Genomic DNA, 15,106 nt, shown 5'->3' on the forward strand with positions numbered 1-15,106 from the left:
TGGTGGACCAGGCCCTGAGGATGAGATAACAGGTCTGGAGTTGGATCCAGAGTCAACGGGCAGTGAACTAAGAGAGGCCAGAGAATTGGAAACCAGACTTGATGGGGCCAATAAGGTACAATGAGAATCACTTTGCTTCTCAACCATTGGGCTTTCTTCAGAACTTTGGGAATTAGAGGGATTGGTGGGAAGGCATATAGAAGTCCTGGGGCCAATCATGGAGAAAAGCATCTCTCGGGGACGCTAGGGCAAAGTAGCTGCTGCATTTGTGGTTTATGGGAGAGGAGAACAAATCCCAGCAAGGCTGACCCCAATGATGAAAGATCTTCATCGCTACACTGGAATTGAGAGACCACTTGTGAGGCAGGAAAATACATCTGCTCAGTTTGCCTGCAATCACACTGGAGTTCTCCTGAATATGCGTTGCTATCAGAAAGCGGTTGGAAGCGATTACCCATTGCGAAACTCTTAGGGCTTCCCAACATAAGAGGGTAGGATCTGCTTCCTCCCTGTTTGATGATGTACCAGACAACTGACATGTCTAAATGAATAGCAATCTTCCCTGCAGGGAGGGCAGACTGGAATGCTTGCAACACTAAGAGCACTGCCCTCAGTTCTAGGATATTGATATGTAGACTGGCTTCTTGAGGGGACCAAATGTCTTGGACTGTCTTTCCCTGAAAATGCCCCCCTCCACCCTATCAGGGATGCATCCTTGGTCACTACAGCCTTGGGCTGGGAGCAGAAGGGGCGACTCCATAAACTGTCTTCTGGCTTCATCCATCAAGATAAAATCCTGTTTGCATTGGTTTATTATGTGGACTGGTTAGGACACTGGGTGAGTTAACAGTGACCATTGTGACGTCAGGAGTCACTGAAGCAGCCTCATGTGGTATCTCACCAGGGGAACTAAGGCGATTGTCACTGCCATGGACACAAGAGGCTATAAGACTAGACGAGCCAGAAACTTGTCTTGAGAGAGTATCACTTGAAGTTGCGACCTCAACCTTATCAATCTGTGATGAGGAAGGGCAGCTAAGCAGGATTTTGTGTTTAGTGTTGCTCACATGAATTCTATGTGCTGTGTTGGAGATGGTTTTGACTTTTCTTTGTTTATTGAGATGCTTACGAGCTCTGCAAGACTTAGAGCGAAGTCCAAGGAGGAAAGCAGCAGATGCCTGGTGGGAGCAGTGAGGAGCCAGTCATCTAAATATGGAAACACATGGAATCCTGTAGCCTTAAGTGAGCTGCTACCACTGCCATGCATTTGGTAAACACCATGGGGGCTGTTCTGAGATCAAACGGCAGTGCTCAAAACTGGTAATAACTGGCTCCTAGCTGGAAGTGGAGAAATCTTCTGGATCATTTGTCCATCTTTATGTGGTAATACGCATCCCGAGGATCTATACAGCACATCCAATTACCTTTCTCCATAAATCGAAAGATAGACTGAACCATGACCATCCAAATTTTGTCTGTTTCACAAATTTGTTCAATACACTGAGGTCTAAGATTGGCCTCCAGTCCCCTATCTTTTTTAGCACTAAAAAAAAATTTGAGTAAAAACTTGATCCTATATGGTCTGGTGGGACTGTTTGGATGACTTTTTTTGAGGCAGCTTTTGACATTCTAGTGCTGCTATATCCCTCTGACTGGGTGGATCATCAGGGATTTGCCTTTGTGGTCTCGGATAAAGACTGAAGGGGATATTGTAACTTCTGGCAATTATTGTCTGCACCCAGGAATCTGATGTTAATGTGTGCCAGGCTGAGTGGTGCAGAGAGAATCTTCCCTCGACTGCTTCCAGAGGAAAGCAATCCAGCCACCACTCAGGAGCACTGGCAGGGTTGTCCAGAAAAAGAATCCCTGGATCCCTGGTTGCATGAGCCCCTCTGCCATGGGAGGGGGGACTTAAAGAGTTCCCCCCTCTGCCCCAGGAGGAATACTCGCCACATGAGTCTCAAAAAGGCCCTTGGGACTTTCTGAACCACATCTTTCCACTCCTCTGATTTCTGGAGTAAGGTCACTGAGGAGAGGAAAAATGCACACCCACAGCAGAAAGGGTCTTTCCATCCTTCTCACACCTGGGTAACATGTGTCTGACTTTTGGGCCAAATAACGAAGTAGCATCAATAGGAGCATTGAAAAAGGAAGACTCGAAGGGGTCAGCAAAGTCACATAAGCGTATCCAGACTTGGCGCCTAATGGCAACAACCTGTACCCACTGCCCTGGATATCCCTTCAGATGTATGCGCAATAAGCCGCATGGCTGGAGATAGACTCAAGGGTAGCAAGCTGGGAGGCAACCTTGTCTTGGACCTCGTCAGATACTGCTCCTGCTAAGGTCTCTAAAAGCTCAGTTATCAGATCCCTTTGGAGTCTGGTAAAGTGTGCCAAAAAGTTAGGACCGTATGGTGAAGGTAGATGAAGCAAAGACCCGCTTCCCAAATATGTCCATCGTCCGGTACTCCTGGTTTGGAGGACAGACAGCTAGACTCTCCTTGGCAAGTTCCTTCTTTGTGATCACCGCCACCACCATAGCATCTACTGCTGGACCTTTCAACTAGTAAGGCTGATCCTCAGGCACTGAAAGAATTCTGTCTGGTCTCCAGGGAACTCCAGGGGCTTTAACTCTACTTTCCTAAATGTACTTAATTCCCATGCACCACCTCAAACTATAAGAATCAAATCCAAATCCGCATCATGGTTAACTAGGGAAACCAAAAAACTTATGCAACAGAGAGATAAATGCTGGAAATTCTCTCAGCACAATAAACAACCAGAGACCCCAATTCAATATAAGCAACTCCGCAACCTTACTAAAAGACATATATCCAAAGACAAAAAATCCTATTTTATGACTCTCCAAGCCAACCACTCTAAAAACCCCAAAAATTCTGGAACTCCATTAATTCACTTCTCAACCCAGGCACCAAAAATAATCCCTGCCCTGACACTACCAAATCCAACCCAGAAATTGCCACTCTTTTCAACTCCACCTTTATTAATTCTATAGCTGAACTAAATAAGTCCTTCCCTATAAACCCATCCTCCCAGTTCAGTCACTCTACCCCAGCCTCCAAACCCAACCCTCCCCCCACTTTTCAACTCAATCCAGTCTCTACCTCATATATAAAAAAAACTTCTCAGAAAACTGAAACCTTGCTCCAATGCCCCAGATAACATTCCTCTCCATAAAGGAGGTATAAATAAAAATACCTCAAACTTTCGCTCCATAGCCATCCTCTCCCCAATTTCTAAAATACTGGAAAAATGGGTTCACATTCAGCTAATGCTTTTCCTTACTGAAAACCACCTCCTCTCTCACACCCAACATGGTTTCCGTCCTGGCCATAGCACTATAACGGCTCTACTTTCATTCCTTGATATAGTGAATCGTGCCCGTGACTCTGGTAAAATAGTATCAGTCCTACTAGATCTCTCAAAGGCCTTTGACACTGTCTCCCATACTCACCTCCTTAGCCACCTAGCTAACCTCAACCTCTCACACAATACACTATCCTGGTTCTCAAGTTACTTTTCCAATAGATCTCAAGCTGTAAAATGGAGGAAAGGCACCTCTAACTTCCTTCCTACCCCCACTGGAGTTCCCCAAGTTTCCATTCTTGGCCCCTCGCTTTTCAATATCTTTATCAATGACTTCCACTCTGCCATCACAAACACCAAAATTGTACAATACGCTGATGACTCCAATTTAATCTGCTGTGCCACCCAACCTCTCTGAACTTCTAGCATACACCCAAACTGCCTTCTCCACCACTGAGAACTGAATGCTCCAAAACCACCTATCTCTAAATGCTAACAAATCCAAAATACTACTCTTTCCCCCCTCAAAATCATTCCCTCTTGACAAACAGTCCTTCCAAATTAGAAGCCACAACAACTCAACCATAGAAATTGTTCCCTATGCCAAACTCCTTGGGGTCACTATAGATGAAAACCTAAAATTTAACACACATATTCATCTCAACATCAAGAAAACACATCAAAAATTAGGCCTGTTATATAGAAACATCCACTATCTCTCTCCTTCTTCTACACAAACCCTCGCCACTACCTATCTTCTTCCCTCACTATTGTATGGTGCCCCTCTATTAACCAACTTATCTGCCTCCATCTCCTCAAAAATGGAAAGTTGTTATAATAAAATTTCAAAATTCGCCATCAAAGCCAAACACTCCTCCCACCATTGCTCTGCACTCCACTCATTAAAATGGCTAGAACTTCCCAACCTTCTAGACTACCGCCAACTTATCACTGCCCACAGGCTATTATTTAACCCCTCTAAATGTCCTGCACTATCCAACATCCTACAACCATACACCCTTAACAGGCCACTTAGATCTGCTTACCTAAACCTACTCACTGTCCACAAACCAAAGCGACCTGCCGGGCAGTACCTCCTATCGTTTTCCTTAGCCAAAAACTGGAACTCTCTCTCTCCTTCTTTACGAATGACAGAAAATTCTGACAACTTCAAAACTCTACTCCATTCCTACTTGTTCTCTAGGTGGAAGTGCAACTGCACTTTCCCCACCTAGACTTTTACTCCACACACACTAACTGTATTTCTATACTATTTCCTACTACCATCAACTTTGTTCATGGATTTACTTTCTGTCTACTGTTGTCATGTGTATATATGTATGTATTGTAAATAGTTTGCTCTCCCTTTATTCCCCTCCCTAACATTTATGCTTGTTCTACCACTCTGCCATAAGACTCAGACTCTATGTAACCTTTTTAACCAGCCATGTCAATATATGACTCATATGTCAATATGTCAATACACAACTCATATGTTATGTAAATACTATACCTCTTAATGTCTCTGTTTCACAATCTACCAGTATTCTTATCACTTAGCCTGACTGTTGCATCTTTATGTATCTGTATCTTTGAACCAAATTTAATTTTATCTTTTGTATTTTCTTTTGTTTTATCTTTTATATTATTATGTAATGTGGAGCTTTTCTCCCCGGGCCTCCACTGAAAACGGGCTCCTGAGCCAAGTGGACCTCTCCGGTCATCAAATTGAAATAAACTGGCTCTATGGTATCAGGAGGACAATGAGTTTGACCAGTTCATCAGCAGGTGGGATCACCCAAGAAGTAGAAGGCCGGGCACGAAAAGCGTGAAAGAAAATAGATTCCTCTGAGGATGGGTTTGTGGACTTCCAATCACCCCTCAGTTGCAGAATTTCCAGGATGTCTCCAAAGGAGATATCTTCATGGGGTGACCGAGGGGACCGCTCCTCTTCATTGAAATCTGTATCCGCAGTGACAGATTCTTCTGGAGAATCCAGGTGCTTCCTCTTGCACGATCTGTTACAAGGTGGCTCCTCAGGGGGAAGGTCTGAGGAGGATTCCAAAGATAGGGGACCCTTCAATAGGGCATCTTGCTGCTCTTGTGCCAGCTGCCCTGGGGTAGCAGACTGTGACAAATGCAAGCCAGAGGATACATAAATGTGACACTCTAACAGGGATGGTGCCAGCTGTGAGCCTGCTGAGGCTACGGCTCTCTCCATAATCTGGAAGGCAGGCCTGCCAGAAGAGGGATGGGAGCTCAGAACAGAGAAAGACGACCTCAGAACTGGGGTCACACCCTGCTCCAACAAGCCCCCTCAAAGTAAAAGCCGTGAGAGGACTTGTAACTGCCAATCCACCAAGAACTGTAGACGGTACCATGCAGAAAATCAGAACGGATCCAGGGATCCCCAAGCCAACAGCCAAATCATGGTCCCATGGGAGAGTCAGCTCCAATGGAGCCACAGACCTGGTTTTAAAACCATGGTGAGATCTACCATCAGTACCAAAGTATGTAGCACTGGGAAAAAGTAGTGGGCTCCAAGACCTGTGGAAAGGTTGAAGGAGGAAGAGAAGTGGGCGTCACAGGAGAAAAAAACCTCAGCTCCGGATAGGAGAGAGGACTGAGAGGGAGAAGGAAGACCTTGGCTGTCAAGAGCTAATCCACCAATCTGACTGTATATCCAGTTCTGAAAGACTCCTGGTATAATGGACGGACATCCCCTAAGGAGATTTCGGTCTGTCAAGGAAAGGACTGAACTACTGCCCCAAAAAGGGGTCTATAGATGGGAAGTACCTACTCCTGGGTGTACTCTCGACCTTCAGCACCATGGTCTGTTTATCCAGTAATTTGTTTGGAAGGGGAAGATGTGACCAAGATATTTGGGGAGACTACTGTGGTGCCGGGGAGTTGATTGGTACAGAAGATAAGTTCAGCACTTCAGAGGTTTGAGTAGCTTCAATAATCTTTAGCACCGTGGGAGATTTAGCAGGTTTTGGTGCTGGAGCAGAAGTCAGTGCAGTTTTAGTTATTTTAGGCCTCAGTTCCACAGGATGACTCAAAACCTGGGACATGGAAATCTTAGCTTTGTGTACCTTACGAGATGAAGGTACCAAATGGCTCCTTTTCTTAGACTCTTTCATGGGAGATTTTGATTTCTGTGCCGCAGATAAAGCTTCACTAAAATGGGCATTTTAGAAGCCCCTTAAAAATAAGTTTGTTTCATGTCTCTGCAAGGGTGTAAGCACTGAAACCATTAAAGAGTTCAAATGGAGGTTGTAACTCAAGATGAGGGAGACCTAAACAATAAACACATGAAAGATGCCCATCAGAATTGGGTGTCTTTATGCCACAGTCCCTACATTATTTAAACCCTGTGGTTCTCTTTTGCTTTTCTGCCATTTTCCAAAAAGGGAAAAGGAGCACGTGCACACACACACACACACACACACACACACACACACACACACACACACACACACACACACACACAGAAAACACTAACATGGGGGGGGGGGGGGCAAAGAGCACAGAATAAAGTTTTTTTTTTTTTTTTTTAAACAAATATACAAACAATGGTACCTGAAAAAAGAAGAAGGAAGATAAAGATACCAGTTATGAATTACCAAGAGGTAGAGGGAAGAAGAGGGGGCCTATACAAACGATGGTAAGAGGGAATATCTAGAAATGGTAAGATAGGAAGTTTATCCTAACATTCACAGGTAACAAACCACTAATAACTACAAAGGGTGAGAAAAAGAGAACTACTTAGACAAATACAGAAAATATATCAAGAAAAAAAGGTTAGCACCTAGCTGACAGCATGGCTGACGCATCTGATTTTCTACATGGCAAACGAGATCTGAGTTGAGCGGGAGTATGGGTACCCTTGACTTGAGAGTTTCTGACTGGGGCAAGCTTGATATAACGGCCAAGTCAGATGAGAGGATCGAACCCAACAGTCAAGAATGAATGAACACTGACATCAGATTTATTATTTTAAAAACTGACAATCTAACATATCACAGGAGATTACCAGTGTACATAAAGGCTTCAAGGATTGGTACTTTAAAGAGATCAATAATTCCCTATAAACAATCATGAATGGTGAAGCAACTGACATTGTCCTGTGGGCTTCACTAAAGGCTTAATTAAATGGAAGCGTTACAAGGTGGTATTATTAGTAAAACAAGAAAATGGGACAAAGAATTGAATACACTACAAGCCAAAACAAACACACTAAAGTTAAATCTAAAACTTAATGACATTATCAGGTCTGCCTGAGCCTAAAAACTTAAAACACAAAATATGCTGAAATTCTAAATCATAAAGTTTCAATAAATCTGGAAAAACTTAAACTTCAAGCATATTCAGTAAACCCTTAAAGCTTGGACAAACTTACTCTTATATCATAGAAAATGAATAAACTAAATCCCAAAGAAATTATAACACATAAATAATAAAAAAAAAAAGTAGAACTGATATTGAATGCATTCTTGATAGCTTTAAAATACGTTATGAAAATATAAACAATTATACAAATTACCTAAACAATGATGATATAGTTGAAACTCTTCTAAAGGAAAATATAAATAATAAATTAACAAGTGAACAAATAAAAAATAACAGACCATTCACTTTAACAGACAAACGATCACATAAAAAATTTAAATAAGGCACCAGGCTTAGATGGTCTTATACCAGAGCTATATAAAATACGGGTCTATATTATATAGTTGAAGGAACTAAATGTCGACTACCCTTTTATCGACACATATGTGTTAAACCTGCAGTTGAGCGAATGGCCACATAATCGATTTTTTTCCAAGGGAAAAAAAATCGGTAGGCCAAATACGCACGACGCAATGTAACAAACACTTTCCCACCCCCCTAACTAAATATACTAACTCTGAGATCGCACTACAGTGGGGAAAAGCCAGATTTAATACAACAGCCAACCATTTTTTTCCTTGGAAAAAATCAATGGTGTGGCCATTCGCTCAAGTGCAGGTTCGACACATATGTGCTGATGAAAGGGTAAATCCACGTTTAGTTCCTTTGACTACATAATATAGACCCTAAAATACTACCAGATTATGCAGTTAAAATATTAAATAAGGTCTACAGAGAAATAAAAACAACTGCTGAACTCCCCCCATTATGGAAAAATTCCCTTATATCACCTATTTTAAAACAAGATAAGGATCTTACAAAGTGTTCATCATACAGAATCATTTAACTTTTAAATGTGTAGTATAAGATGTTCATGTCCATTTTAGCTAACACAATTAACATATTTATACCTAAACTAATTAACACTGATCAAACTGGATTTATTTTAAATAGACAAGTACAGAATAATATAATAAGAATACATACATTAGTAGACTAAGCAAATAAAAATAAAAAATAACTTTTTATTATTAGTCTATTTAGGTAAGGCTTTTGACTCAGTTAATTGGTCATATCCGTTTAAAAAACATAAGGTGTATAATTTCTCACCTGAGCTAATTGCATTAACTTTTAAGTTATGCAATAACTCCTGTGCTTGTTAAAATAGGCTCTTTTCCTTCCAATTCCTTTAAATTACAAAAGGCACAAAACAAGGTTGTCCATCACCTTTACTTTTTGCATTAGCTAGATAACTCTTTGATAATAGTATTAGATCCAATATGAACATTAATGGCATCAAAATAAAACACGATTTCAAATTAAAGACTCAACTCTTTGCTGATGATATTTTACTAACAATGGGAAATATAGAAAATGCATAAGAACATATCATTTTATGAGTGAGAGTGAAGAAATGTCAAACTTAAGACAATCATAATAAAACAAGTACATTATTAATTAATAAAAAATTTAAAAACATTTATACAAAAAATGTTCTAACTTCAAATGCAACAGCAATCAAATGAAATACCCTGGTATAAACATTGTATCTAATAGTAAAGAAATGATACAAACAAACTTTCAAAGGGTTGTTAATATTTTAAGTTTAGTCACAAATTGGAACAAATTCTTCTTCTTCGCCATGGAAGCATGATTAATGCTCATTACGATGGTAATTCTCCCCAAAATATTGTTTGTCTTACAATCTTAATGCTATCTCTATCAAAAAAATTGATGGAAAGGATAAATAATATTCTACTTAGATTTTCTGTCATCCTAATAAACCAAGAGTTTCCACTGATTGGCCAGAAATTGTTGGGATAATGGTGGAGTAAGATTCCCTGATATTGAGTTGTACGTTACTTCAACAACTGTAAAAGTTAGAGTTGTAGACAAATTCACCTTATGATTCAAAATGGAAACAGATACATCAAGAAATATCATTACTAAACAAATATGTCACAACCAATCATAATAGTACCTGATAGTTTTATCTGATTAAAAAATTTTTGCATAAATGGTATTACACACCCTTCTCATATTCCCTATTTAAATTTCATTTAATCTTTCCACAAGTTCACATATTCTAACCATTGCATTAAAGACTTACTATTTTCTACGTTTCCTATTGCATATAGAAATGACTGCTTAGAAACTCAAACTTAAAAAAAATGCTAGTATTGAAACAACAAAGTAATTTAATTTATTGGCATCAGTTCTTAAATTTAAATAGTACTGATATGGTTGAAAATTTAAGATCCAAATGCAATCAAAATTCTGAGAATCAGTTAATTTACAAATATTAGAGACTTTGCAAACATAGAAACCAACAAGATATTTAACCTACATAATAAATTGTTCCCCAAATTACTGGAATTCTTAATAAATATCAGTAATAATGCAATGAAAAATAAATCCTATTTGTCACAAGTTTATAAAATTCTTAAGTCAGATTTCACACATTTAGACAATTCCGAAGACTTCTCTGAAGAATACAAGAAAATGATATTAAAATCTAAAGATAAAACTATATCTTCATTATGCTGAAAAGTTTTCACTTGAAATTTTTTACACAGGGCCTTTATTTATAAATCAAACACAATTAAGTGCTGGAGATGTGATTATGAAATAATGGCTTATTGGACATACATGGTATATGAAAGTGAAGTCATCTACCATTTTTGGAAAGAAATTAATAACTTTATTCAAGCTCTATGATCAAACAGATGTAATATTTCTAAATCTTTAATTTTATTTAATGCTTCAATTGCTGAGTTAATTCCAAAAACTCAACCGCCTCTTCTTTGGTCTATTCTAGTTATTGCCAGAAAAATTACTACTAAAAATTGGAAAAATAAAGTTACCCCCCTCTAGTGTTGAATTTATTAGTATGGCAAAAAATTGTTTGCAGTAGTGAATTGCATACTATAAAGATGAGAACTTCTAATATCACACATTCATATAATCTTGGTTTAAACACTTGCTTGAAAAATATTAATTGTTGTTCAAGTGTAACTTTGATGTATTGATTAGCTGTAGACCTATGTAAATAGTTACTTTTTTATAACAGATTTTATTGTTTTAAAACCAAATAAAAATTAAAAAAATAAATGGAATTTGTGGGAAGAATATGTGCAGAATAATGTTCAGAAGGAGATGTGAGGTTTAACAGGAAGCAGGAATTCAGGAATTTATATAATGTTGGACTGAATAACAGCTGTCAAAGAAAGAAAACATATTTAATGTATAATGTATGTTAAGTGAAAAATGTTAATATGTTTTTCTTTTTTATTAATGTATGTGTGCCTATATCTTAAGTGATAATATAATGAAGGTATTTAAAACAGTTATGAAAATGGAGTGTGAATGTACTAGTGTTATAAACCCTCTTACCATTCATGTCTATCGACCTCTCTTACCTGATAGAATGCTGAGATTGTGCAGATACCGATGATGCACTAGATGCAAATGAAATCCTGAAGTACAGCTAAACTAGCAAAAGAAAAAAAATAACTACAATAAAGATATGGGTTTCTATCAGATCTATACAGAAAAATCAGCTGCTCTGTGAGTTGGTTGAGTTAGGACAATAATTCTTTATTCCATAAGGTGTGGAATGTTTTGAATCAGAAAGGAACTATGCCACAAATTCTGAACCTTTGAGTATTTATGAAAGTCTTCTCTTTGAACAAGAAACTTTTAAAAGAAGCAAGTTATAACTTTCCTTTATGCAGCTCTGCATCACAGTTTTCTTTGGGACAACTTGTTACCAGTGAGAATTTAACTCCGTAACATCTATATTTATTGCAATGACTCTCCCTGAGGATCCAAAGATAGGATAATGAAATGCTTCAGTACACTCACTTTACAACCTGCATTCACATAAGCAGCAGCACTCTGCATTATACAGTAAAGAGAACAGTTTTACACCAGATAACACTGAATATATGGAACTAGGGAATATTAACTCATCTCTACAAGTAAGTTACTAACTGCTGAATGAATACAAACAAGTACTAAATCACCAAGAAATGTCTGTATAGACAAAAAACTCACACAGCCTAATCACACAGCTAATAGATTTAATAAGTGATGGCAGATTGTAAACCTCCTGCTTGTTGGTCAAGCTGCTTTAAAGGTTAACAAATTATAGGAACAGAGAGGGAAGATATACATGTATCTTACAAAATAAAAGGCAACTGGGATGAGTGGCCATTTATACCTTGGAGCACCCACCCTGAAACCTTACCTCCTTTGTCAAGCAGCAATACTTCAGTCATACCAGGGAGTGTATTTCTGGATACTCACTCAGTTGTCCAACTCCTTTTTGAAGGAAGAAAGTGCATCACAATAGTATAACTTGGAGTGGAAACTTGTTCCAGAGAAGGAGTTAACCCTGCATGACAAATATGTCTCTCCACAATTTTTATTTACTGAAGCAATTTTAGATCCTTGTTCTAGTGATACTTAAAATATACAATGACTGAGTGGTGTTTTTTCAGAAATGCAAAATATAGAAATATATACAGTACAAGGAATAAAACAACTGACCAAATGCTGGCTTACAGGAATCAGTGCAAACTTTCTACACAGTCAGAACTTGCCACCATTACAAAACCTGCAAAACTTTGGATAAAAAAACACACACTATGAACTAAAAGAATGACAAATAAAATAACTATTTAGACACTGCATCTTTCACATCAAAAAGAATGGGAAAATGCATTCCCTAAACATGACTGAATTCTACATTTAATAAAATCATTAAGTGCTTAATAGCATTTTGCAAACACATCAAAACAGAATAGCATTCTCCTACCACCACCACCGGCAGCAAATTAGAATTATACACTATTAAACATTTTAAATGCATTGTGCGGTATCAAACGTGTAGCAGGAGTGCTCAGTATGCTGCATTTCATTCATGCTGTGATGAGTTAGTTACTCTCTCAGACTTGACCTTCAGAGGGAAAATCATCATGCTAAAAGTAAAATACAATATGCTGAGCGCTCCAGCATGTTTAGTGTTAAAGCACACTATGGAGACATTAAAAAAGGGATTGAGAAATATCGTTTTGGGGAATACAATACTATTAAAGTAAGAACAATATAACATTAGCGAACAGTATCACCATTTGGGAATCACCTTATTCAAATGCATTCATACTGCAGGAATGCTGGAATAACCTATCTCAAAGTGAACTACTGAGCAAAATTCTCATGTATTGCAATACCCAAGGAAAAGATAAGTCAGTTGGGATGAAAGGCACAGAGGACAACTAGAAATACTAAGCAAGAGAATTAACGCTGAACTGTTAACAGTTCCCAATGTGAAACACTGCAAAGAAGGATCATGCTAAGCGTAACTGTTACAAAGTTGTTTTCAATTACTACTTTATATTTTTGGTCAGTGTTACTTAAGCCTATGAGTACTTACCACACAGTGGTCTCTACTTGATTGTCACTTAGTTGGCGATTGTCTAATTGGGCAAATAGAGGAAAAAGAACCTGAATTCCACCAATTGAATGGATAGCACTATGTATTGAGTGTGTCACTGTGGCTTTCACATCCTGTATATAAAGAGTAAAAAAATGGTATTAGCTGTGATACAGTACCTAATATGGGACTATTAACTATTCATTAAAAGCAAATGTTTGTAAAACTTCCACTGACTTATGGTTACCTTAAACTCTTGTCATAAAAAATGTTTTATACATGCTCAAAGCCTTTTTTAAGTAAAGTGGTGGTGAAAGACATGAACTTACACATGAAATATAGTGAGATCATCTAAGTCTCCATAGGCAGAGAACAGAACAGTTTGAATATGGCCTTGCTTTTAGAAAATAGTGTTATTTTGTTAATCTGGTTAGCCTTACTAGGCACTGCACATTTTCAGAATGGATCCTTTACACTGACACAAAGAAAGCAGTTACACAGAGAGCACAGTTTACAAATTATTTACATGTACAGTTTAGTTGAAATAACACAAATAAAGCAAAATTATATATTTAATAGGCTCCTGGAAAATGTACTGCAAGTAAATAAAACTACACCAAATATCAGCACATAACCAAAAAATATTCAAAAACAGCAATCTAAATCTAGATGCAAACTTCACCCAAAACTAAAACATAAATCAAAGTTAAATACACATTTGACCATGAAAAATGCAAACCAAGGTGGGGGGCATGGCTAAGATGCCTTGGTGATAGCAGCACTTTTCTGATGTTCTGCCTGTAAAGACTGTTTGACAGGATTTTTATGTTCTAACTTAAAAAAACATTTTTTCTCACAAGTTATATTTCTTGATATTGTGGATTACATACAAATAAGAAATCAGAGTTTTCAGAGACTTTTATCAAGAAAGTTCCTGTCAGAAGTTCTACAGCTTAGTACAACTGGATAAAAACATGAGTCATACAAGAGCCTCAAGACAGTTGCATGAAAAAAGAACTTCATACAATAATCTCCAGCATATAGGACCTCTCTGTGAAAATGGACACCTTAGAAAAAATTATGGAGAACATGAAAAAGGAAAGTAAGAAACAAATAGAAGACCTTAAAAGAAATTACTAAGCATTCTGAACAAACAGCAGCCATAGAAGAAACTGTAAATGACATTGATGGGAGACAGATGGAAAATGACACTCAGATAGAATTCCTTCTAAACAAAACAACCGATTATTAGAGAACGTAGAAGCTCTGGAGTCCACATCAAGCAGGAACAATATCAGACTATAAGGAGTACCTGAAAAAAATGGAAGGAAGTAATACGGTCCTGTTTTTAAATGAATGGCTGCCCAAAATATTGAACCTTCCTGAGTCCTTCTCATTTGCGATAGAGGGCTCACGGGTCTCTATCCAACGCTTCTCTCTCCAAGAATACAGCTGCAGTGAGATCTATTATAGTAAAGTTTTTATCAACACAGGACAAAGACCTAGTACTGAGAAAAGCTTGGTTGGGAAATCCATTACAACTTAATGGGAAAAATACAAGGTTTGATGAGGACTACACTCTTACTACAACATCAAAAAGAAAATAATGTGCTCTCTCATCAAAAGTTTGAAAAAGGCTGATATAAAAGCTAAGATCTTACTCCCTGCAAGAATTAAGATTACCCTCTCGGATATTCAACAATCTTGAAGAAGCAACAGATTTTAAGAAAAACAAGCTGTTGGACAAAATAGAAAATATGGATACTTCACTACCAAGTCTGAAAAGACAAGCTATCAATGGCAAACTATCTACAAATGACAAAACTAACAAAAAACTAAAAGGGAAATAAATCTACTAATCTTCACATGTAATATTATCCATCTTACAGATGTTTTCTTAATGTTATAAAAACAAACGAACAAACCCTAAGGTAAAGGTAAAAATCATAT

The 15,106-nt window shown here is 37.9% G+C and overlaps 1 protein-coding gene across 1 annotated transcript in view; it reads right to left on the reverse strand.

The window, feature by feature from the left end:
- Window positions 1–15,106, reverse strand: part of NBEA (neurobeachin) — a 4,581,458-nt gene that overhangs the window by 3,555,002 nt on the left and 1,011,350 nt on the right. The window contains exon 13 of the mRNA XM_044072852.1: window positions 13,157–13,290. Coding sequence (XP_043928787.1) covers window positions 13,157–13,290 — 134 coding nt within the window. The remainder of the gene's footprint in view (window positions 1–13,156; window positions 13,291–15,106) is intronic.

Source organism: Protopterus annectens, chromosome 5.part1 (assembly GCF_019279795.1).
Source record: "Protopterus annectens isolate FY-2018-M chromosome 5.part1, PAN1.0, whole genome shotgun sequence".
Classification (NCBI taxonomy): domain Eukaryota; kingdom Metazoa; phylum Chordata; order Ceratodontiformes; family Protopteridae; genus Protopterus; species Protopterus annectens.